General features: G+C 44.0%; 2 protein-coding genes across 3 annotated transcripts in view; one reads left to right on the forward strand and one right to left on the reverse strand.

The window, feature by feature from the left end:
- VKORC1L1 (vitamin K epoxide reductase complex, subunit 1-like 1) overlaps positions 1–8,341 on the forward strand; it is a 147,544-nt gene extending 139,203 nt beyond the window's left edge. The window contains exon 6 of the mRNA XM_014544437.1: positions 4,607–8,341. Coding sequence (XP_014399923.1) covers positions 4,607–4,833 — 227 coding nt within the window. The 3' untranslated portion in view covers positions 4,834–8,341. The remainder of the gene's footprint in view (positions 1–4,606) is intronic.
- A 2,472-nt stretch (positions 8,342–10,813) lies between these two features.
- The window catches only part of GUSB (glucuronidase, beta), a 14,569-nt gene continuing 3,298 nt past the window's right edge, over positions 10,814–22,084 (reverse strand). For both annotated transcript variants that reach the window (XM_014544438.1, XM_014544439.1), the window contains 4 exons: positions 17,070–17,154; positions 15,142–15,318; positions 12,859–12,994; positions 10,814–11,226 (listed from right to left, as the gene is read on the reverse strand). In XM_014544438.1, the coding sequence (XP_014399924.1) occupies positions 11,057–11,226; positions 12,859–12,994; positions 15,142–15,318; positions 17,070–17,154 (568 nt within the window). In that variant the 3' untranslated portion in view covers positions 10,814–11,056. The remainder of the gene's footprint in view (positions 11,227–12,858; positions 12,995–15,141; positions 15,319–17,069; positions 17,155–22,084) is intronic.

A 22,084-nucleotide genomic window follows, 5' to 3' on the forward strand; every position in this document is an offset into this window, starting at 1 on the left:
CACCCCACCCCCGCCACACACACACACACACACACACACACACACACACACACACACTAACTACCTTCTTTGAATTATTTCCATGGATAAATTTCCAAACGTGGGATGAATGAGTCAAAAACAAGATTTTTAAATGGAGTTTAATAGGTATTAACAAACTGCTTTTCCCTCAGTTGTAGGTTTCCCAGAAGCTCCATCACCTTCATTTTAAGAAACTGTTTTCTGTAAAATACCTAATATAAGTTACATATTAGTAGCTATTATTTTTATTTTAACTATATTTTAACTTTCTTTTATTTTCAATTTAGTTATTGGGATCCTGATTATAGCCCATTTTCATAGTTGTTACAAATATTTAACCTGCTCTTTATCCTTTTTTATCTTAGCTTTGTGAATTTTGATTGTATAAAAGTTTTCATACTTTTAAAGTTAAATTCCTTTATTTTTGCCTTTGCATTTCAATTGTTATTATTTCATCCTATTATCTGCCAGCTCTTCTGTGCTCTTCTAACTGAAGTTGATTTGTTATGAGGCAAATTGTGAATCTAAAATTTTCTCAATGTCCTAGTAAGTTTTTCAATTCCATACTTATATATCCTGTAGAAATAGAAAAACATGCACAAGAATATTCATTGCTGCCCTAACAGGTTTGGCTCAGTGGATAGAGCGTCAGCCTGCGGACTCAGGGGTCCCAGGTTTGATTCCGGTCAGGGGCATGTACCTTGGTTGCGGGCACATCCCCAGTGGAGGGTGTGCAGGAGGCAGCCGATTGATGTTTCTCTCTCATCGATGCTCCTAACGCTCTATCCTTTCCCTTCCTCTCTGTAAAAAAATCAATAAAATATATTTTAAAAAAAAGAATATTCATTGCAGTATAGTTTAAAATAGCAAAGAATTGGAAACAGCTTAGCAAAACATAATGGTTGAATAAATTAAGTTACATCCATACTAGAAAACAGTGTAACCATTAAAAGAGAAAGTAGAGAAAGTAGGTCTATATGTGAAAAGATAAAGGCATAGTTTAGTGAAAAAAGCAAATTGTGGTATAATGTTTATACACACACACACACACACATATGTAAATGCATAAGGGTCAGGGGTGAGACTTTCACTTTTTATTCCATTTATTGGTTTTGTTTGGATTTCTAAGCCCAAATTAAAATAGCCTAAGAAATGTTTTTGGAGATAGAGGTGGAACATTTCTATTTATTATATTTAATATCATTATGTATAGATATTTCAAATCATGTATTATATGTATTTTTTTCTATTCACATTTTATGTTTGTTTGTTTGTTTGTTTAATCCTCACCCAAGGATATTTTTCCCATTGATTTTTAGTGAGAGTGGAAGGGGAGGAGGGAAAGAGATGGGGAGGGAGGGAGAGAGACATATCGATGTAAAAGACACAATGATTTGTTGCCTCTCGCACACACCCCAACCAGGGCCTGGGAACGAACCTGTAACACAGGTAAATGCCCTTGACCAGGAATCAAACCTGCCACGTTTCGGTGCGGGACCGACACTCTAACCATTTAGCAACACCGGCCAGGACAACATTTTATGCATTTTAAATGTCAGGGTCTTTACCATTGGAGGCACATTTGAACTCATCTACAGTTTCCAGAGCACATCATTTTCACTTCTAAGTTGTTTGAGATACAACATTTTAAATGTAATTTATTCATAGGCAATCACATGGTTCAAAAGTTTTTTTAAAAAATGTATAAAATTCTACACAGTGAAAAGTCTGTCTCACCCTTTCCCCCTCTGCCCACTTCCCACTGCCTCTCATCCCTGACTAGTAGCTTCTTGTTGCGGTTGTTAGAAAATTTCTTTAGCCATATGGTACAAGAAAATACAGATATATAATCTTAATTTTCTTTTTAAAAGGCAAATGCTATACACACTGTTTTACATACTTTTTGTTTTGCTTGACTGACATATCATGGTGATCTTTCCATAGCAGAACATTAAGTCTTCATTGTTTTTCACAGCTGCAGAATATTCCATTGCTTGATTGCACAATCCTCTAGAGCTACAGCACATTTTAATTCCACTGGGAGTTTATCCCAAACCACCGATACATTACATTAGAACAAGTTTGGTACAATAGTATTTAACTAATAGCTAGTCTTTATAACGAATTCTAAGTATTTATACGTATTAGCTCTTTTAATCTGCACAATGATATTAGGATGTAGTCATGATTATTATCCCAATTTTACAGGTAAGGAAACGATTGGCATGGAGAAAATAACTTGTCCATGTTATTTGAAACTAACTTCCTTAGGTTAAAATTAAGTGGCAGCATAATTTTTGAAGTTTTAGATGTTTAGTATAGATGAGATACCAAACTCTTTTAGCATAGAGCTGGAAGAAAATAATTGAGGCGCCTGGCCCATGTGGCTCAGTGGTTGAGCATTGACCCATGAACCAGGAGATCCTGATATGATTCTCAGGGCTATGGCTGGATTGCGGGCTTGATCCCCAGTAGGGGTTGTGCAGGAGGCAGCCAATTGATGATTCTCTCTCATCATTGATGTTTTTCTCTCTCTCTCCTTCTCCCTTCTTCCCTCTGAAATAAATAAAAACATTAAAAAAGAAAATAATTGAGGCTTTGCTAACTGTCACAACTACTCAACTCATCTACTATAGTGTGAAAACAGCAATAGGCATTACATAAATCAATTAGTGTAGTTGGGTTCCAGTAAATCTTTATTTACAAAATCAAGTGGCCAGTCAGATTTGCTAGTCCCTGGCATAAATAATCCAACAGCATCTTGGTCCTGAAAGCTTCCCTTATTTTATTTTTTAAAAATGTATTTCTATTGATTTCAGGGAGGAAAGTAGAGAGAGAGATCGAAACATTAATGATGAGAGAGAATCATTGATTGGCTGCTTCCTGAACACCCGAGCATGTGCCCTTGACTGGAATCAAACTGGGTCCCTTCAGTTTGCAGGCTGACACTCTATCCACTGAGCCAAACCAGCTAGGGCAAGCTTCCCCTTAAAAAAAAAAAAAAAGCTTACCCAAGGATTGTTTATTGATTTTAGAGAGAAAGATTGAACTATTGCCTCCCGTACATGCTCTGACCAGGGATTGAACTCACAACCTTTTTGGTATATGTGACAATGCTCCAAATAATAAATAAATAAATAAGGGAAAGGGAAAGGGAAAGGGAAAGGGAAGAAGGAAGGGAAGGAAGGGAAGGAAGGGAAGGAAAGGGAAGGAAAGGGAAGGAAAGGGAAGGAAAGGGAAGGGAAGGGAAGGGAAGGGAAGGGAAGGGAAGGAAAGGGAAGGAAGGGAAAGGGAAAGGGAAAGGGAAAGGAAAGGAAGGAAAGGAAGGAAGGAAGGAAAGGAAGGAAGGAAGGAAGGAAGGAAGATAGATTGATTTTAGAGAAACACTGATTGGCTGCTTCTCGTGCACCCACCCCGACTGGGGACTGAGCCTGCAACCTGGGCATGTACCCTGACCAGGAATCTACCCGGCGACCTTTCAGTGCACAGGACAATGCTCAACCAACTGAACCACCCCGGCCAGAGCTTGAAGAGCCTTCTTCAAGTGTCATATTTTAGTACTAACTGGTGGCATGGGCAAGTCAGGCCCCTGTGGCTAGGCTGCGTTCCACAGGCCACTTCTCTTTAACAGGCAGCATGGATTTTAGCTCCTTAACTAACTTCTTCAAACCTACCACCACTTTTTTTGTTTTTTCTGTTTCTGTTATTCTGACTCATTAGTTGTTGGGTAAGAGGGTAGTTTAATATTCTGTGCTATTTCTTTAAAAATAAATGCACATGTTCTCAGTACTGTTGGATACAGGAAATTACAAAATAGTACATGTAAAGATGTCTGATGGCATCAAGAATTCAGGCAAGGTTTTGTCAGGAGGGCCCCAGCCTAGCACATATAACTGCCTTTTTTCTTGATCTGGTTTGACCCACATGTGGTCAACTGGCCAAATGTGGTTTCCTTATCCTCCGGGTTGAGCCCTTTCTGCATGTTTTATTTTTTTCCTTCTTCAGCATGCTGGTGTAATCATCTCCCATTATGGATTTTTTATAAATTTGGTCTAAACATGGGAAAGCAAATTTTATTTCCCACATATGAGGAGCCTGTAGTGAGAAGGCCAGGGGAAATGTGTCCTGCTAGGAAGAAAGGTTGTGGTCCTAAGGTTACTTTATTCCTTAAGAAAGGTGGCACTGTGGTTTCACAGGTCAGCTTCATTGAATGTGATTGCAAGATTACATATTTTCTTTGTGTGCCATAACTAAGGCTTATTTATGAAATAGTAACATGTCATCTAGAACAGTGGTCGCCAACCAGCGGTCCGCTGGTGGTCTGTGAGGTCCGAAAGGTTGGCAACCGCTGATCTAGAATATTGACAAGTCAAAAACATTGCAGCTATAAAACTGCTATCATGTTATGCAGTCAACCTGCATGATCTTAACAAAATAGGCTGGTAGTGTTCTCAAATTTCATAGTGTTTTCTGTAAGATCAATATTTTCAACAGTAGCAAATCACAAAAGGTTACCTTTTAACTCAGAACCTTTCTCTCCATTGTCAAGGTCTGATTGAGCCAAGGGTCTCTCTCTCTCTTGCAGGCATGACAGCAAGTGCAGTTGCAGCTTTAATCCTCATGACATCCTCCATCGTGTCTGTAGTAGGGTCTTTGTACCTGGCCTACATTCTGTACTTTGTGCTGAAGGAGTTTTGCATCATCTGCGTCATCACATACGTGCTGAACTTCATTCTTCTTATCATCAACTATAAACGACTAGTTTACTTGAACGAGGCCTGGAAACGGCAACTGCAGCCCAAGCAGGACTGACAGCCTGATGAACTCTTACCTGACAGTCCCAAGTCCCTTTTTCCATTAAGTTAATTTCGCAGCATTTTTTTTATTCTTCACAACAGACACTTTCCCTAAGAATTTTTTAAAATCTTGTAAATTAGAAGGGTATTTTCTGTGTCAATCTTCATTTTAAATATGGATACAAAAAAAAAGCATACGCCGAGCCAATCAAAGACAAGCTTTAACTTTACTTTGAAGATGTTTCTGAAATAATTAAATGTAGCCCTCCGTTGTAAAGTGAGCAACCATTGCTAATAACTCTACAATGTGTATAAATTCAATTTCAGGTATAACAAATGTGATCATGACATGAAAATATTTTAGAATAGATACTGTATTAAGTATTGCCATGTTTACAATATGTAATATGTTTTTAGCCAATGGATTTAAACATGTAGATTCAACTAGAATTCATTTCTGTGATATTTGTAAATAAAGGTAGAAATATTGGATCCATCCCTGCAGAACTTGCTGTACAGTTGAGTTGAAGTGTAACCACGAAGAGTTGTCAGCTCAACACTGACTGAAGAAAAGGTGAAAATAGTTAAGTGCATACAGAGTCTTGTGAAAAGTACTGAGAGCTGTGGGTCCAGGATTGACAGCAAAAATGATAGGGTAGTTGGTTCCCTTTTATCTCCTTCCTCTTCAAGGAAGAAACTCCTTGGACATTCAAGTCAAACTTGTGTCTAGTCATAAAACTGGATCAGTTCTACCTTACAGAGTGAGTCATGTGACCAAACCATCAAGTCCAAGGCCTTCAGGACACTAAAGATGGGGAAATGGGTACATTTCTTTGGAGAAAAGCTGGAAATATATGGAATTTTAAGGTAAAGTCTCTTACAACAGTTGAATTTTATTTAGATCTTTTTCCTTAACATTGGTGCCAACCAAACAGTATTATGGCTTTGAAATAATCAGTATAAGCCCAGTCGCTCCAGAGTAGGATTGCTCTTGGGTAGCTCTGTGTGTTTCCTGTTTCTTTCTGCACTAACTAATCGGATTTCTAACTTAATTGTTTTAGAGTAAAATATTGGATATGTAAACTTTAGGGCTGATATGCTGCTCAGTTTGCTTAATCGAGAGTACTTCAGGTAGAAATACCTGAAGGTGAAATACTAATGTTGTCACTACTCTTTCTAATAACTATACAAGGGCAGAATTTTTTAAAGTGATTTGAATAAACCCAAATAAAATTGTGACAGTATGCTTCTAAGGTTAACATATCGAAACGTTAAAAGTGCCTTCTGTCTTAAATCGCAAACCAAATATTTTCTGTTGAACTTGGGCAGAAGTGTCCTTCCTTCCTTTCTTAGCATGAAGTAGATAACTTGCATTCAATATACAGGTTCTGTATGATCATTTTAGTCCTTAGATTGAGAATTAGTAGCAATAATTTTGCTTTCAATTTGATTAATCATTATATTAAAAATAGACCAGTAATTTAAGTGCTGTATTTGCCTTTTTGAAGGAGGGGACAGGCTCTGCTCTGTAAACGTATGTGTAGAGTCAGCAACTGTTTCCAACTAACTGTCATAATTGATGCAATGTATTCTTCTGGTCCAAGGCAGGTATAAAATCTGAATTGTAATGAACTATTGAATTTAAACCAGTTTTGTAAAAAGAGAGTTTAATTCAGATTTCATCCAGGCTGATGTTTTCCCATGAATGTGAATATTTCAATGCCTGTTTTATTATGTATGTATTGTTCTTATTTCTGTAGTTAAAGAACTCTAGAAAGCATTGATTAGATGCCTCGTGTGGATGGAGAAACAAGTCCTGACATTGAAATGAACTGTACAATGAGGTCACGTCACAGTGCTTCCAGCTCTACGAGCCTTTTACTGCTTCTCTTTTCCCAGCTACAGTGGCAATGGCTCAACGGTTAAGACTTCTGTGGTATATACAACACTGGTCGTGCTAAAGTTCCTCGTGTCCCAATTTAAAATGTGGTGGGTTTTTTTACCGTCATATTTTGTATCAATCAGCAGAGTATAGTTAAAGCTTGTCTTGATATTGCCCTCTTGAAAATATTTGTCTTCAACTCAAAGAGAAAATGTAAAAATGTTCAGCCAGACCCTTCAAGTTTTTCCTTTGTTGTCCTACGCCTGGGGGGGAAACACCACTGGTTCAGTTGTATTAAAAAATGGCCACATTCCTATGTCCCAGAACTAATCACCTTTTTCTCACTGAGCGATAAACACGTGCTGCCTGCACTACAGCTCATAATGCCTGCTGACGTCTCAGTAAGCAACAGGGCCCTGCTGGGTGCTATTGGGTACTTGTGCCCTGGAAGAGTGTGGGCTCCCTCTATACCCTCTATGTCACCCCGGAAGAGGGGGAAGAAAGATACCATGTTTTAAAATTCCAGTATTGTTATGACTATTTTAAAATTACTAGCCACCGACATTGAAGAACAGATTAGGGGAAAAAACTGAATTCCTGTTTTTGGCTTCTTGATTTTTTAAATGATTTGTAAATGCAGCCTCTTATTAACTTGACAGTCACATCATTTGAAGAAATAAGAGAAGTTGTGGTTAGATGATACATTAGGGAAGCTAGGTGATTTGGAGAACCTCATTTGGTGTTTCATTACAGCTAGGTGCTGTCACTAAGGGTAAACTTATGGTGAAATGACTCAGGTTTAACTAGCTGTGTGCCAGGGATTACTTTTACTTGATGTATGTAGCCTCTCCTGAAATCCGTTACTTTTAAAGAGGTGAAAGCAGTGACTATTTGCATTCTAAGCAACAAAGATCTTTTGGCACAAAGTTCTTTGGACCAACGAGGTAGGATAGAGGACCAAGACTATAGTGAAATGAAAATGATTTGTTGCCTTTAGTTTGCTTATATTTCCTTTTAAGACTATCAGCAAAAGTGCAAGGTTACCTTCAGCACTTACTTCATGACTTAGATTGGTATCTCTACCTGACACCAGGGAATGCTGACAGATCTTGAAAATCAGTATTAAACAGATGCCAACAAGAAACCCACTACCTTTTTTGGTAACCTATTTGGGAAGGAGCACCTAATATGTAAACACTGGAAAAATCTCTCGCTACTCAGACATGTTAGGCAGCACTATGACTCCTCATTTGTGAGAACTACCCTTCAATAAAACAAAAGGGGTGTGGTGTGGTGGGAGCCCAGGCCACTTGGGTAAACATGTTTTTGACAAATTAGCCCAGAAAAGATGAAATGTTTTCTTATAATACTATTAAGCATGGCCGAAGTATGAGGTATATGATCTGTATAGTATGTCCCATCAAAAATATTTATTACTAATGCTTTAAACTCCAGAGTAAACATTCATTTAAAATGGAGTTCACTGGGCAGATATCCCCTTTAATATTAGATAGGAATATTCTTTATCAGAGATTTAGGACAGTTTTGTTAACTGGTAAAAAAAACAAATGTAAATATGTAAGAATGTTTATTTGTTGCACATAACTCTTTTGGTATAAAATAAATGTAGAAGTTACCTGTGGAAGTTGTGCTGCCATCATTCTTATGCTGCAGTATTACAGGTCAAAAAAGAAGCAGAAACGAATCCACTCATAAACGACTCTTAAAGTAACCTCATACTGGAACCTCACATGTACAGGTGTACTGAGTTGATTTTTTTCTCTCTTAAATGATATGTAACTTACAGAATACACAAGCAGAATTCTTAGAGATTCTAGTTCCTGGAATTTCTGTAGGTTTATAATTTATGTGGTTAAGAATGAAAAAGGTGTTACAGCCAAGTGGTAGTTCTTGCTTTACCAGGTAAACAGGCTCTTTCCCAGATACTATGGCTTCTCAGCTGGTGGGTGGTACCCTGTCTCATTAGCAAGTTCCAGAAGCACAAAGAATGTATGAGCCAACTGTTTTCCCACTGCTCTACTTTAGTTCACCTTGAATACTCCATTTTTACAATTATCTAAAAGTCACATCTGCAAGAAAGATGAATCAATTTGAAATACAGTTTAGCCATATTTTATTGACTAGAACAGTGGTCGGCAAACCGCGGCTCTTTGGCCCCTTGAGTGTGGCTCTTCCACAAAATACCGGCTTCTGCGCATGGGCCACGAAGTTTCAATCACACTGTATGTGCGCGCCCGCACGTGGTATTTTGTGGAAGAGCCACACTCAAGGGGCCAAAGAGCCGCATGTGGCTCGCGAGCCTCGGTTTGCTGACCACGGGTCACTAGAACAAATGCGTTCTGTGCTAGAACCTTAGGACTTAAGAAATGGGCCTGAGAGGCACATCATTTGTGTTGATCATTGAAATGTTCTCTGTGAGGATACATTCCCTTCTACATGAAAGGCAGTGTGGGAATTATAGTCTGAAAACCAGAACCATCTTTTCAAAATGTACCCGTTTCCTTTGACCCAATTTGGATATTCATTTCAGAAAATACAAAATAAAGGATGACTAAAAGCCTCAAAGTAAAATGAGCCTTAAAACTCTGATTAGAAGTGATGGTGATAAGGCATCAAAAGTGAATGGGACACCTAGCTTGGGGAAGATAAAAATACTTTGGTCCAAGAATTGAAGTATATCAAGAATTTACCTAAATGTAATGATCTGCCTGCAGGAAAACAAAAAATGGCATGCCCTGTCTGTAATTTGGAGGCATCCTTGAATGAAAATAATGTTCTACCAGGTGTATGAGGAAGTGGACACTCTAAACAATAGGAATAACATGGGGAGAATTTGCAGTGAATGGCAGTGCTAAAGGACAAAAGTAAAAGGGTAATGGTCTGTTTTGGCTTTTAGAAAACAAAAAGATTTAAAGATCTAATTCATTATTTTGCCTTCGTTTTTGTTAAGGACAGAAAAATCCCTGATAGGCAACAAATATCAGGTTTGCAATTTTATTCCTTTGGTACAAAACGGTGGAATACCAGGCTGGCAAAGCAGCCAGGCATTCATTTACGATTAAACGTTTTTTTACCAAGAAGGCACTGTGCTGGGTATTGTAACCCCACCATAACTAGGTAGGTATTTCTTCCACTGTAAATGATTGGGGGTTTGGTACAAAGCTGTTTCATGTGTTAGCCTCTTGCCCCCATCTGAGCAGTCCTGGGGGAGGTCACCCCTGAAATTCCAGAGCCATAATTTTCTACCAGGGTGTTATATTTGAGGGGAAGAAAGATGGAGATCAAAGTTAGCCACCTCGCTAGTGTTCTTAAAAAAACCTCGACAGGATGGAGCAATGTCCTGGAAGAGCTGGTTACCTCTGAGCTCCCTTCCAATTCTGACATTCCTTAACTCTTATCTGTGGCAACTAGTATGCGTGTTCATTATTCCAGTATACCAAGAAGGCACTGTGCTGGGTATTGTAACCCCACCATAACTAGGTAGGTATTTCTTCCACTGTAAATGATTGGGGGTTTGGTACAAAGCTGTTTCATGTGTTAGCCTCTTGCCCCCATCTGAGCAGTCCTGGGGGAGGTCACCCCTGAAATTCCAGAGCCATAATTTTCTACCAGGGTGTTATATTTGAGGGGAAGAAAGATGGAGATCAAAGTTAGCCACCTCGCTAGTGTTCTTAAAAAAACCTCGACAGGATGGAGCAATGTCCTGGAAGAGCTGGTTACCTCTGAGCTCCCTTCCAATTCTGACATTCCTTAACTCTTATCTGTGGCAACTAGTATGCGTGTTCATTATTCCAGTATATCACTTATAAATCTCTCAGGATTGCAGCTCACCTGTGGAGTTTTACAGGGTGATCGTGTTCATTATTCCAGTATATCACTTGCTGTAAATCTGTCAGGATTGCAGCTCACCTGTGGAGTTTTACAGGGTGAGCAGGGCGGCCCTAAGGCAGGGGAGCTACTCCTGCGAAGCAGTCTGTAACCAGCAACTCTGAACTTGTGTGAGTGTTGAAGCAAAGGTTTCTCAAAAGTCTATACCCAGTTAAGGCTATGTAAACAGCTTGACACAAAAATAACTTCAGATGCTTTTCAGCGGTACAGATCATCATTCAATTTATGGAATAGTCACTTCTGAGCCAACTCTAAATTCCAGTATTACAAAATCCTTTATTTTCACCTCTAATGTTCCCTTCTAGCAAATGACTATAAAATCCAGACCAGAAACTCCCCTGTCTGCCACACATAGGCCAGGAGGCACTCTGTCTGTCGGCGGTAGCCACTGCCCTCACCTGGGAAGGAGGGGCTGACAGCTGGCGTCAGCCAAGAGACAGTTCTTGCTTTACCAGGTAAACGGGCTCTTTACCAGATACGGTGGCTTCTCAGCTGCCGGGTGGTACCCAGTCTCGTTGGCAAGTTTCCAGTATCTCTCTCGCAAGAGGAATGCTGCACCTTTTGGTTGTCTCTGGCGAGTGAAGATCCCCTTTTTATTTCCTATTACTCTCTCCCGTGCTAAAAACAAGCAAGAGATGTTTCAGATGACTCCAATGGGCCAAGCTGGAGCCCAACTGGGCACTAAGAAATAGCCTTATAGTTCAGGGTTGTTTGGTCTGATGTGGCCACTTAATGGGTTAAAGATTTACTACTGCTCCCCAAAATACCTTAGCTCACCGGTGTCAATTTTTCATCTGTTAGGGGAAACTATCCAAAATTGTTTATCTTTTACTTGCAAACTAAGGTCTAAAACATTAAGGTACCCAACTGGAGGGAGCTGAGGTGAAAAGTTACCCTTCCCTAGTGGGAGCCAGAGTCCTGACCAGCCTCAGGTGCCTAGGTGGGACCTCCTAGCAGATGTCCTCCCGGCGCCTTCCAGCTGGGCTCCCTCTCCTGGTGGCTGGTCTGCCAGAGCTGAAGCTGGGAAGGGAGCGGAGCTGGCAACAGCTAGTCGGGGCTGCGCTCTCAGCACACCTCCTCTCCACTCCTTGTGAAACCAGTTTCCGTAAAACCAAAGTAGATCTTTCCCACCAAGAAGTTCAAACAACAGGGATCTCTTCCACAGTAAGCAAATCGCAGGCACTGTACCAAGCACGTCATCAAATGGATCCCTACATCAACCTGCAAGGTGGTGGGCACTGACCCACTGTACAGGTTTATGAAACTAGGTAACTTGTCCAAGGTCACTCTCACTACACAAAGCCGGGGCACCTGCTCAGGAAACTAGACTGCCACGCAGGGTATTTCAGAAGCAGTTCATCTCATCAGCCAAGCAGAGTAGAGGCTCATGTTCTCATTCTTCTGTTTGCCTCTTTCCATTCTAACTTTTAATTAAACTTTAACCTTCCAAAGACCTGTCTTTCCCCTTAAGTAATGCACTGTAATTCCCACTACTACCAAACCCTTTCCACCCCCAAACTGCCATCCTAAGTTTATGGTCTGGAGCAGCCCTATGTGTCCCACTTGTGAAAGGAGTACAGATGTATTCTCTGGAAGACGGTTGAACACTCCCACACTCAAAATGCTTGGACATGCCCGGCCGGCGTGGCTCAGTGGTTGAGCGTCGACCAATGAACCAGGAAGTCACAGTTCAATTCCCAGTCAGGGCACATGCCAGCTGTGGGCTCAATCCCAGTGTGGGGCGTGCAGGAGGCAGCTGATCGATGATTCACTTTCATCATTGATGTTTCTATCCCTCTCTCCCTCTCCCTTCATCTCTGAAATCAATAAGAATATTTTTTTTAAAAAATGCTTGGACCCTTCCCTGTATTTGGCAAACCTGCCTCATACAAGTGAATAATATCTTACATTTCTCAGGTTTTGTACCGTACTCCGGAATAATGAATGTATTCCACAATGCCCACTTTTCCGCATACTGTTCTGAAATAGACATGGCAAGTTAGCCATTCTACCTCAAGAGAGTAGGCTCTCCCATTTGCTTTTTTACTGTAAAATGGGGAAGCAAGCAAGCGATTATTGCTTGCTAAAGGCAACTTACTTTTCCTAGGAAATGCTCTGTGAGGCCTACATGGATTAGACCCGCTTTCCCCCTCTCGTTTCCAGTGTTCCTACCACCAAATGTCCTGAACTGAAAGGCCCACCTGAAAAAATTAAGAACCAGTACATTCCATAAGCCCAATTGCCACCTACTTTGGTCAGTCATAAAATCAGCAAAATTCCAGATGAGCTCTCCAACCACATATTCTTTGCGTTTTTGATCCAGAACCAAATGATACTGCTCGAGCAGACTTTTCTGGTACTCTTCACTGAACATCAGAGGTGGATCCTGGAATTCAAGGCAAAGAGAGAACTTAAGAATCGGAACTGGCAGAATTGTAAATGTCAGATAAAAATAAAGATCCATGTGATGATGACCAAAATATCTGTCCTCAGGGTGGGCCGCTGGCGGTGTAGAGACAGCCAGGGTATGATGAGCCCAGAGTAAAAAGAGATTTAAAACAAAAACAAAAACAACCCTTAATCAGTAACCACTTTATTTATCAACAGGATTTGATACTTGCTTTATCTTTTCCATCTCTATTCACCAGCTGAGCTACACTGGAAGTAAAAATGTCTTTGACTAATTTAAAGCTCAAGTCTTCAGCAGCTGCACCGTATAATTTGAGAACTAGTGTGACTCACTCAGGTTTACTCACCTCAGACTCACCTTTGTCTCGTCTGGGTAAGTAGCCGCTGTTTAGCACATTCATCCATTCAACAAATAATCATTTAGTATCTGCTTATATGGCAGGCATTGGAGATAAAGTGATAAGCAAGAAAGATAACCGGCCTCGCCCTCACAGGCTTTCCAATCCAGCAAGAAAGACACAGGGAAATGTAAGGAGGTGAGCGAGCGGGGAGAGCAAAGGAGCCGGGATGTTTGGCTGAAGGAGCTAATGGACTCAGGGGCCACACAGAGCTCCCTGCGGAACACTGAAGCCAAGACCTGCCAGGTGAGGAGAAGGCCACGTCCACGGACCCATCCAACCTCGGTGAAGAGCTCCTGTGTGTCCTGTCCTAAGATAGAGATCTTTCAGATGTTCCTGGGTCTGAGTTTTCATCTCATGGGAACCCGGGCCGGTGGGCAGTCGGGGCGGGGGTGGGAGGCTCTAGTCTCACTGGTAGATGCTGAGGGATGCGGAGTCCAGTCATTTGTGAGAGAACAAAGCCCTGTTGGCTTTGCCTTTCTCTTCCAGTGAGAAGGATTAAAATGCTGTAGAAGCAGCACTGAAAATACAACTGTACAACTGAGGCACAGTTTGGTTTCAGGTCCAAAGTTGAATTTGAGGGCAGGGCAAGATGTAGATTTTCTTACTTTGCTTTAATGGAAATGACCTTGCATTGTCTAGTACTACTCACACGTGGCTATTTAAATTTAAATCTAAATTAAACCAAATCAACTCGGGCAAATTAGTCACATTTCAGGTCCTCAAAGGCCAGGTGTGGCCATGGCTGCCCTTGTGGGCAATGCAGATACAGAACACTTCCATCGCTGCCAAGGCTCTAGCAGACAGTGCTAACCTAGGCTCTCTGAGTTTCCTAAAAATTCAGAGTTGGCACCTTTTCAAAGAGGGAGGACAAATGTGCATAGACATGAGCTAGTTCCCTCCTTTGCCAGTTTGCAGAAGTGGCATTCTGTGTAAGCAAGATGAATTTAAGGGTGTGAACAGAATAATACAGTTCATATGGGTAGCTGTTCCACACACCATGAATCAGCCTACTAAGGATTGTGCGGCAATAGATTCCCAGTAGCTGTAATGGGAGTGTGAGGTGGCCAGGGTGGAGACGAAGGGCTGGCTGTGGTTCAAGAATCCCTATGAAGAAAGTCCCCACAAGACAAAGCAGCATATCTCTGGTGAGGAAATGGACAAAACAATGAGAAAAGAGCTAGTGATAAAAACTTGCTCCAAGATTTCATGCATTCCCTTAACAAACAGTGGTTAGCACCGATGGTGTGCTGACCACTGCTTAGTGCTGGCAAAGCAACAATAAATAGGGTTCAGTCTCCCTCCTAGAGCTCACAGTCTGGTCAAGGCAGAGCCAAAGAAATAATGATAGTGCACAGTGAGAGACAGCAAGACGGAAACCAGCCGGCAGATGGGGTACAGGCCACTGAAGAGGGAACATCTCAGCTGAGACTTGAACATAGGGTAAGAATGCACTGGTTGGCAATTGTGATGCTAACAAGGGCATTCCAGGCAGAAGGAGGCCAATAGCTTTAAAGAGGCTGCCTCTGAGGACCAAGTGAGGGGAGGCCTGCGTGGTGGGCAGTGTGCGTGCCGTGCGGAGGGCCAGGCTGGGTGAGGCTGGAGAACTGCAGGGAGGTCGTCAGGACAGGTGAGGGCGGGAAGGAGATGATTTCTAACCTGGGGCAATGAGTGACATCACTGCCCAAGACAGAGAAGAAGGAACAGAATGTTCTGCACTACTTACCTGGTGAAGCCCTGTGATGGCATCTGCCCCATACTCGCTCTGAATAATCGGCTTCTGATAGGTCCTGTACCAGTTCTCAAACTGGGTGGCCAGCTGCAGCTGAATCACCTCCAGGTGCCCGCAGTCATGATACCAGGACAAGTAGCTGTTCACACAGATGACATCCACGTACGGTGCCTAGGACAAGAGCATGAAAGCTAGTCCCTGCACCAGAAGATGGTGGAATAGTCAGGACTCTCCTACTCAGGGGCCATTCTGACGGAGAAGGTAAAAAGGGGACACGGAAAATGAGCTGGATACTTACATGTGTAGTCAAGGAGTGACCCGAATGGACAAGTCTACACTCCTGGACGGACGCTCCTGACCTGGCTAAGGTTCTGGCGAGGGCTGAGGCTGAGCAGGCGCCCAGGGAGCTGCCCTCAGTGGAAGCCCAGGACCCATCCAACTGGATTCTGTTCCTCTCTAGCTAGTGCTCCTGTCACTAGTCCTCCCCCATCTGGCCCTGGAGAAATGTTCCCAACCGAGATGCCGTTTTCCCCGTACTGTTTCTGAGCTTGTACTGTGGGCCTTAAAATGGTTAGAAGATTCCCTCCTAGCAGGGTAGCCAAGATGATGGAGCGAAACAGCCTAGAGTCTAATCAACACAGAGTTCAGGAGTCAGCAGCAAAGACTAGACAGCCTGCCCTGGTCGGTTTGGCTCAGTGGATAGAGCATCGGCCTGTGGACTCAAGGGTCCCGGGTTCAATTTTGATCAAGGGCATGCACCTTGGTTGCAGGCAAATCCCCAGTAGGGAGTGTGCAGGAGGCAGCTGATCGATGTTTCTCCTCATCGATATTTCTAACTCTCTATCCCTCTCCCTTCCTCTCTGTAAAAAATCAATAAAATATATATTAAAAAAAAAGACTAGACAGCCCATTGTCGAGTCTCTAATGCCCAGCTCACCTCCAGACCCAGCACCGGGACTGGTATGGCCTGTTTTTCCCAAGTGACCGCGGCCTCTTTCCAAACTGGTGGTGGGAAATGCAGAGGAAGAGGAAGCTGGGGGGGCCTCTGGGTGGACACATGTACAAGGATCACACATCCCACCAGAGAGTCTGGCAGCCCGAGGAGGCCCTGCTGGTGCTTCACCATCTTTATGCTTCTCTGAAGGGGTTGTCTCGACAGATGGCAGGGGAGCACCAGGGCTCTGAGCTTCTTTCCATCCGGTGATCACAATCTATATTTCTACAGAGTGTTTTCCCATCCATTCTTTCTTTAGGTGATTTCTCTTTCTATAGCACTTCCCTCCTAAGTACTGGCCTTCAGCTCTCCAGGGGAGTATTTTCTTTGTGGCCGGGCACAGTGAGGGAGGCCATTGGGCCAGCCAGCTGTGGGAGCCTGCCCTTCGATCCTCAATCTAGATCTAGCTAATGGTTCGCAAAGCTGGCTGATGACCGGAGTTCACTGCAGAGCTTTTTACAACTCAGATTCCCACCCTGGACTGACTCAATCACAATCTCAACATCCAGACACCTTAGTGGTTCTGATGATCAGCCAGGTTTGAGAAACAATGGACAATGATGACTTTAGGTTCCCTTAAACCTTTGCCATTGTATGAGCACAGTGAACTGAGGTGCATACAATTAAACTGAGGCACCTAGAATCTGGACTGAGAACAAATTAAATCTCCCTGTGCCCAGCCTCCTTGGACATAGGAAGCCACACTGCCCAGTGAATAGCAGGTAGTTATCTTTGACCTACAGCCTGTCTATGAAAATGCTGGACTGGCGGTTCATGGTTCTTCTGCTCACGTGGCCCAGAAGCCCCCCTCCAACCTCAAGGATTGTGCTGTACAAGGTGTTCCCCTAATGACCTGGGCCCACATCAGGAGGAAGGACTAGAGGACAGGACAGAGGAAACGAGAGGTGTGGGGAACCCCCAGGCTCACCCCGAGGTCTGTATCATATTTGGAGTTGGTCACAAAGGTCACGGGCCGGGAGGGGTCCAAGGCTTTGGTGTGAGCAATCAGCGTCCTGTCATGGAGGGCAGAAGACAGGGCTGCTGTTAACTGGGAAGGGCTATCAGCCACCTCTCAACCCCTCCCTCCCATCCCCTGCCCCCACAAACCCACTGCTCCCCTCCTTCCTCTAAGTGTATTTTAGGTATGCAAACATGTTCCTCTAGTCTGAGATCATGTTCCCTGACATCATTCCTTCTCCCTCCCCAAATCCAAGCTTCCCCTCCTCCAAAGAGGCCTCCTCGCAGGGAGAGCTGGGTCCTTGGGCTGGCCACTGCCACAAACTGGGTTTGGAATCTCTGAAAAAGCTCTTGCTTGACAACAGGACTGGATGGGTGTTGATTAGAATGGCTGTTAATTTAACAAATAATTAGGGAGTGGCGCTAGGACGCAGGGTGTGTGCTGTGTGGGGGGCACTCACGGGGACCTCACAGCTGTGCCATCGCTTTGGGGAGCAGTGGGAGTGGGGCACTTGCAGGTGTGAGAAATTGCAACTACAAGCGGTAGCAGGAAAGAGGGCTAGGAGACAATCCCAGGGCACATGCTGACAGTGGAGGTCAGTGTCGGCCTATCTGAAGAAATGGCATTAATGCTGAATGGCAAGGAGAGGCTTCCCAACAGAGGAACCTGTCAGGTCTCCCAGGGCAGGTCACCTGCCCTCACTGTTTAAGCCTATGTTCCTCTACTCTTTCCTCACAGCTTTCCTTTCCTTTACACCCTCTCCCCATAACTGCTTTTCTCTTTCGAAGGCTGTGGTTTCCACAGGCCAGAACTGTACCCCTTACCCTCAAGCCTCAAATCCACACTCCGAAATGGCCTGTTTGTCACCTGGGAAGGTTCAAAGCCTAGCTGAGCTCCTCCAGCCCAGGCAGCTCTATCCACACCCTGCCCCATCCTGCTGCTCCAAAAATCATGCATCTCCCTCTTCCCACCTCCAAAAAAGCCCATCTGGAACTTCAGGCACCCGTTCCTGGGAGCCTATCCTTTCACACTCACAACAAAAATTCTGTCCACCAGCCCTGCCTCAACACACCACGGGGCCCCATGCACTCGGGCTGTGGGTTCAGAGCTGTGGGTCATCTTGCCCAGGTGGGTCACTCCTCAGAGCCTTCTCCAATGTGGCTCAGCTGAGAGCACTCCATGAAACTGGCATGCAGTGTGCCTCAGGGAGTGTTTTGATAGCCTCTTGCAGCAAGTGAAATAATTTTCCTGTGCAGGCAAAGTTGTAACGGGCAAGAATGTAAGAAAGAGAAGGAACCCAAGTCTTGGCACTAGCACCAGCCTGCCTTGCTTCACAGCTGGGCCTCGCCTGGGCACTTCACAAGCCCAGTACAAGTAGCAGCCATCTGCAGATCTCTCTGTAGCTCCTGCCAGGTGGCCCCAGGCAGTGGCTGACTTTGCACCTCCTGGGAGGCTCCAGAGCCAGTGCACCAGGTGAACAGCTTCAGCCTATACCAGATTACCTTCTGCACATTCACAAGCGACACACTCAAGGGGAGACTCAGTGAGCACCAAAGCCCCACTGAAGCAAGTCTTGCTTCCCAGGGAAATCTCCTGCTCAGCTGCTCTTCCACTGTAGTCGTAGCTGGTCTTCATGGCCAATTGGGCTGGAGGTCAAGTCCTCCCAGTGACACCAATAGCAATCAGGGCTCACCTAGAGTGCCCAGCTCAGGTGACTAGGGAGGCTGAGCCACTGGGCCCTACAGGACACCTACTACACAAGGCCACTCTACCAATTCCAGGAGACATAGCAGCTCTACTTAATACATAGAAACAAACACAGGGAAGCAGCGAAAATGTGGAAACAAATAAACATATGTCACCAATGAAAGAAATGGAAGCAAGCAAACTACTGGATACAGAGTTCAAAACCATGGTTTTAAGGTTACTCAAGGATATTAATGAGACCTTCAAGGGACTCAAAGAGTACTTCAAGGGACTTAGTGAGACTTTTAAGTATCTTAATGAGAATGTCAAAGACATGAAAAAGGACCAGTCAGAAGTTAAGCCTATACTAACTGAAATAAAGAATAATTTACAGGGATTCAACAGTAGAGTAGAGGATTCTGAGAATCCAATCAATGATTTGGAATATGAGGAAGCAAAAAACACTTAATCAAAAGAACAGAAGAGGGAGAGACCAAGATGGCGGCATAGGTAAACACCGGAGACTGCTGCCGCAAACAACCACTTCAAAAATACAACTAAAAGACGGAACGGACATCACCCAGAACCACGGGAAGGCTGGCTGAGGAGAGACTCTTCAACTAGAAGGAAAAACAACAGCACACCGAGGCTCAGAGGAGGCGCAGTGTGGAAAAAACTCAGGTGCGGAGGTGCGCGCGCAAAGCGGGCTGGTGGCTGAGAGCGCGGTTGTCGTTTTCGGTCAGGGGGGAGTCTCAGACTCTGAGCTCCAGATACGGGCGAATCGCTGGGGACTCGGACCCAAACGGGAGAAGCGGGAGTGTCTGGCATCAGTTGGAAGGCAGCTTTCCCTCCGAGGTTTGCAGCGGTTCCGGGGGTTCTGAGAAGCAGAGCCTCTGGGAACGGGACTGAGAGGGGCCATAACCGCTCCCTCCGCCCGCCCGCCCTGTTGAGCCCGCCCCGCCCAAGCCCTGCGCAGAGCCATTTGCCAGATCGCCTCAGGCAAAGGCTAGATTAGCACCTCCCCAGAGGACAGAAGTTTTCCGCGGCAGACACAGCTGATTCACACAGCCAGTCGGCCTGGTGGTCAAATCCCTCTAGTATTAACTACAACAATCAAGGCTCAACTAGAACAAGACTGCGCACAAAGACCACTAGGGGGTGCACCAAGAAAGCATAAAAAATGCAAAAGAACAGAAGAAAAAAAATCCAAAAATATGAAGATTGTGTAAACCTCTGGGATGATGTCAAGCATACCAACATTTGCATTATGGGGGTGCCAGAAGGAGAAGAGAGAGAGGAAGATACTGAAAACCTATTTGAAGAAATAATGACAGAAAACTTCTCCTACCTGGTGAAAGAAATAGACTTACAAGTCCAGGAAGTACAGAGTCCCAAACAAGAGGAACCCAGAGGCCCACACCAAGACACATCATAATTAAAATGCGAAAGACAAAGAGAGAATCTTAAAAGCAGCAAGAGAAAAGCAGTTACCTACCTACAAGGGAGCACCCATACAATTGTCAACTGATTTCTCAACAGAAACTTTGCAGGCCAGAGGAATTGGCAAGAAATATTCAGAGTGATGAATAGCAAGGAGACACAACCAAGTGATGAATAGAAAGGAGCTACTCTATACAGCAAAGCTATTCTATATAATAAAAGCCTAATATGCTAAGTGTCCAGTCATCTGGTAGTCCGTTCAACCAAAGTGTAATATGCTAATGATATGCTAAGGCTGCTCAATCACTCGCTATGACGTGCACTGACCACCAGGGGGCAGACACTCCAACTGGTAGGTTAGCTTGCTGCTGGGGTCTGGCCAATCCGGGACTGAGCGAGATGGGCCGGACATGCCCTGGAGCCCTCTCGTGGTCCCTCCCCAGCTGGCCAACCTCCCGCATCTCTCCCTGGCACTGTCGTGCACCGGTGGAGTCCCTCGGCCTGGCCTGTGCCCTCTCACAATCTGGGACTCCTCGGGGGATGTCGGAGAGCCGGTTTCAGCCTGATCCCACAGGCCAGGCTCGAATTCGTGCACCGAGCCTCTAGTCATTTAGAACTGAAGGTCAGATATAGAGCTTCACATACAAGAAAAACCTAAATGAGTTCATCACCCACCAAACCAGTATTACATGAAATTTTAAAGGGTATTCTTTATGAAGAGGAAGAATAAGAAAAAAAAGATAAATCTGAATAATCAAATGGCAATAAATACGTATCTATCAACAATTGAATCTAAAAGTCAAAATAAATGAACAAGAAATCTAATGAACAAAATAAACTGGTGAATAAAATAGAATCAGAGGCATGGAAACATGGAACAAACTGACAAATCTGAGGGAAGCTGGGGTGCAGGGGGCAGGGAGGGGCAGCGGGGAGATTAGCCAAAGATCTTACACGCATATATTCATTACCTATGGACACAGACAATAGGGCGGTGAAGGTCTGGGGTGGGGTGGGAACTGGGTGGAAGGTGACAATGGGAAAAAAGGGGGACATCTATAATACCCTCAACAATAAAGATTAAAAAAAGAGACAGAACCAAGGAACACAGGGAAAGGAGGACCCCTCCCACTGAGGAAACACTGCCCCCAAGTGGTGGTTCTTTCCATTGCAGTGCAGGGAGAGGGGAGCAGGGAGGTAGGAGCTACTGGAACCATGAACTTGAGATGGCCTGGTCCTATCCAAATGTAACTTTAGTTTGTTTGTTTGTTTGTTTTAAAATATATTTTATTGATTTTTTACAGAGAAGAAGGAAGAGGGACAGAGAGTTAGAAACATCGATGAGAGAGATCGATCAGCTGCCTCCTGCACACCCGCTACTGGGGATGTGCCTGCAACCAAGGTACACGCCCTTGACCGGAATCGAACCTGGGGCCCTTCAGTCCGCAGGCCGACGCTCTATCCACTGAGCCAAACCGGTTCGGCTCCAAATGTAACTTTAGAATACTCAGAATAAGCATGTTGTTGAAAAGCCTGTTTATAATTATGTGGGCAGATAAGCTGGTTTAATGAAGTCCACCTCCACTTTATAGATGAACCCAAAGCATCACAAAGTGGATGGGGTTTTTTGGAGTTTTAACACACACCAAATTTCCCAGGAATGGAGACACCATTCAAAGTGAGGGGAGATTAGCCCTAGCCTGTTTGGACAGCATCGGCCTGTGGACTGAAGGATCCCCGGTTCGATTCCGGTCAAGGGCATATGCCTGGGGTTGCGGGCTCGATCCCCAGCATGGGGCGTGCAGGAGGCAGCCAAGCAATGATTCTCTCTCATCACTGATGTTTTTATTTCTCCCTTC

This window comes from Myotis brandtii, unplaced genomic scaffold, assembly GCF_000412655.1.
Source record: "Myotis brandtii unplaced genomic scaffold, ASM41265v1 scaffold363, whole genome shotgun sequence".
NCBI classification, from domain to species: domain Eukaryota; kingdom Metazoa; phylum Chordata; class Mammalia; order Chiroptera; family Vespertilionidae; genus Myotis; species Myotis brandtii.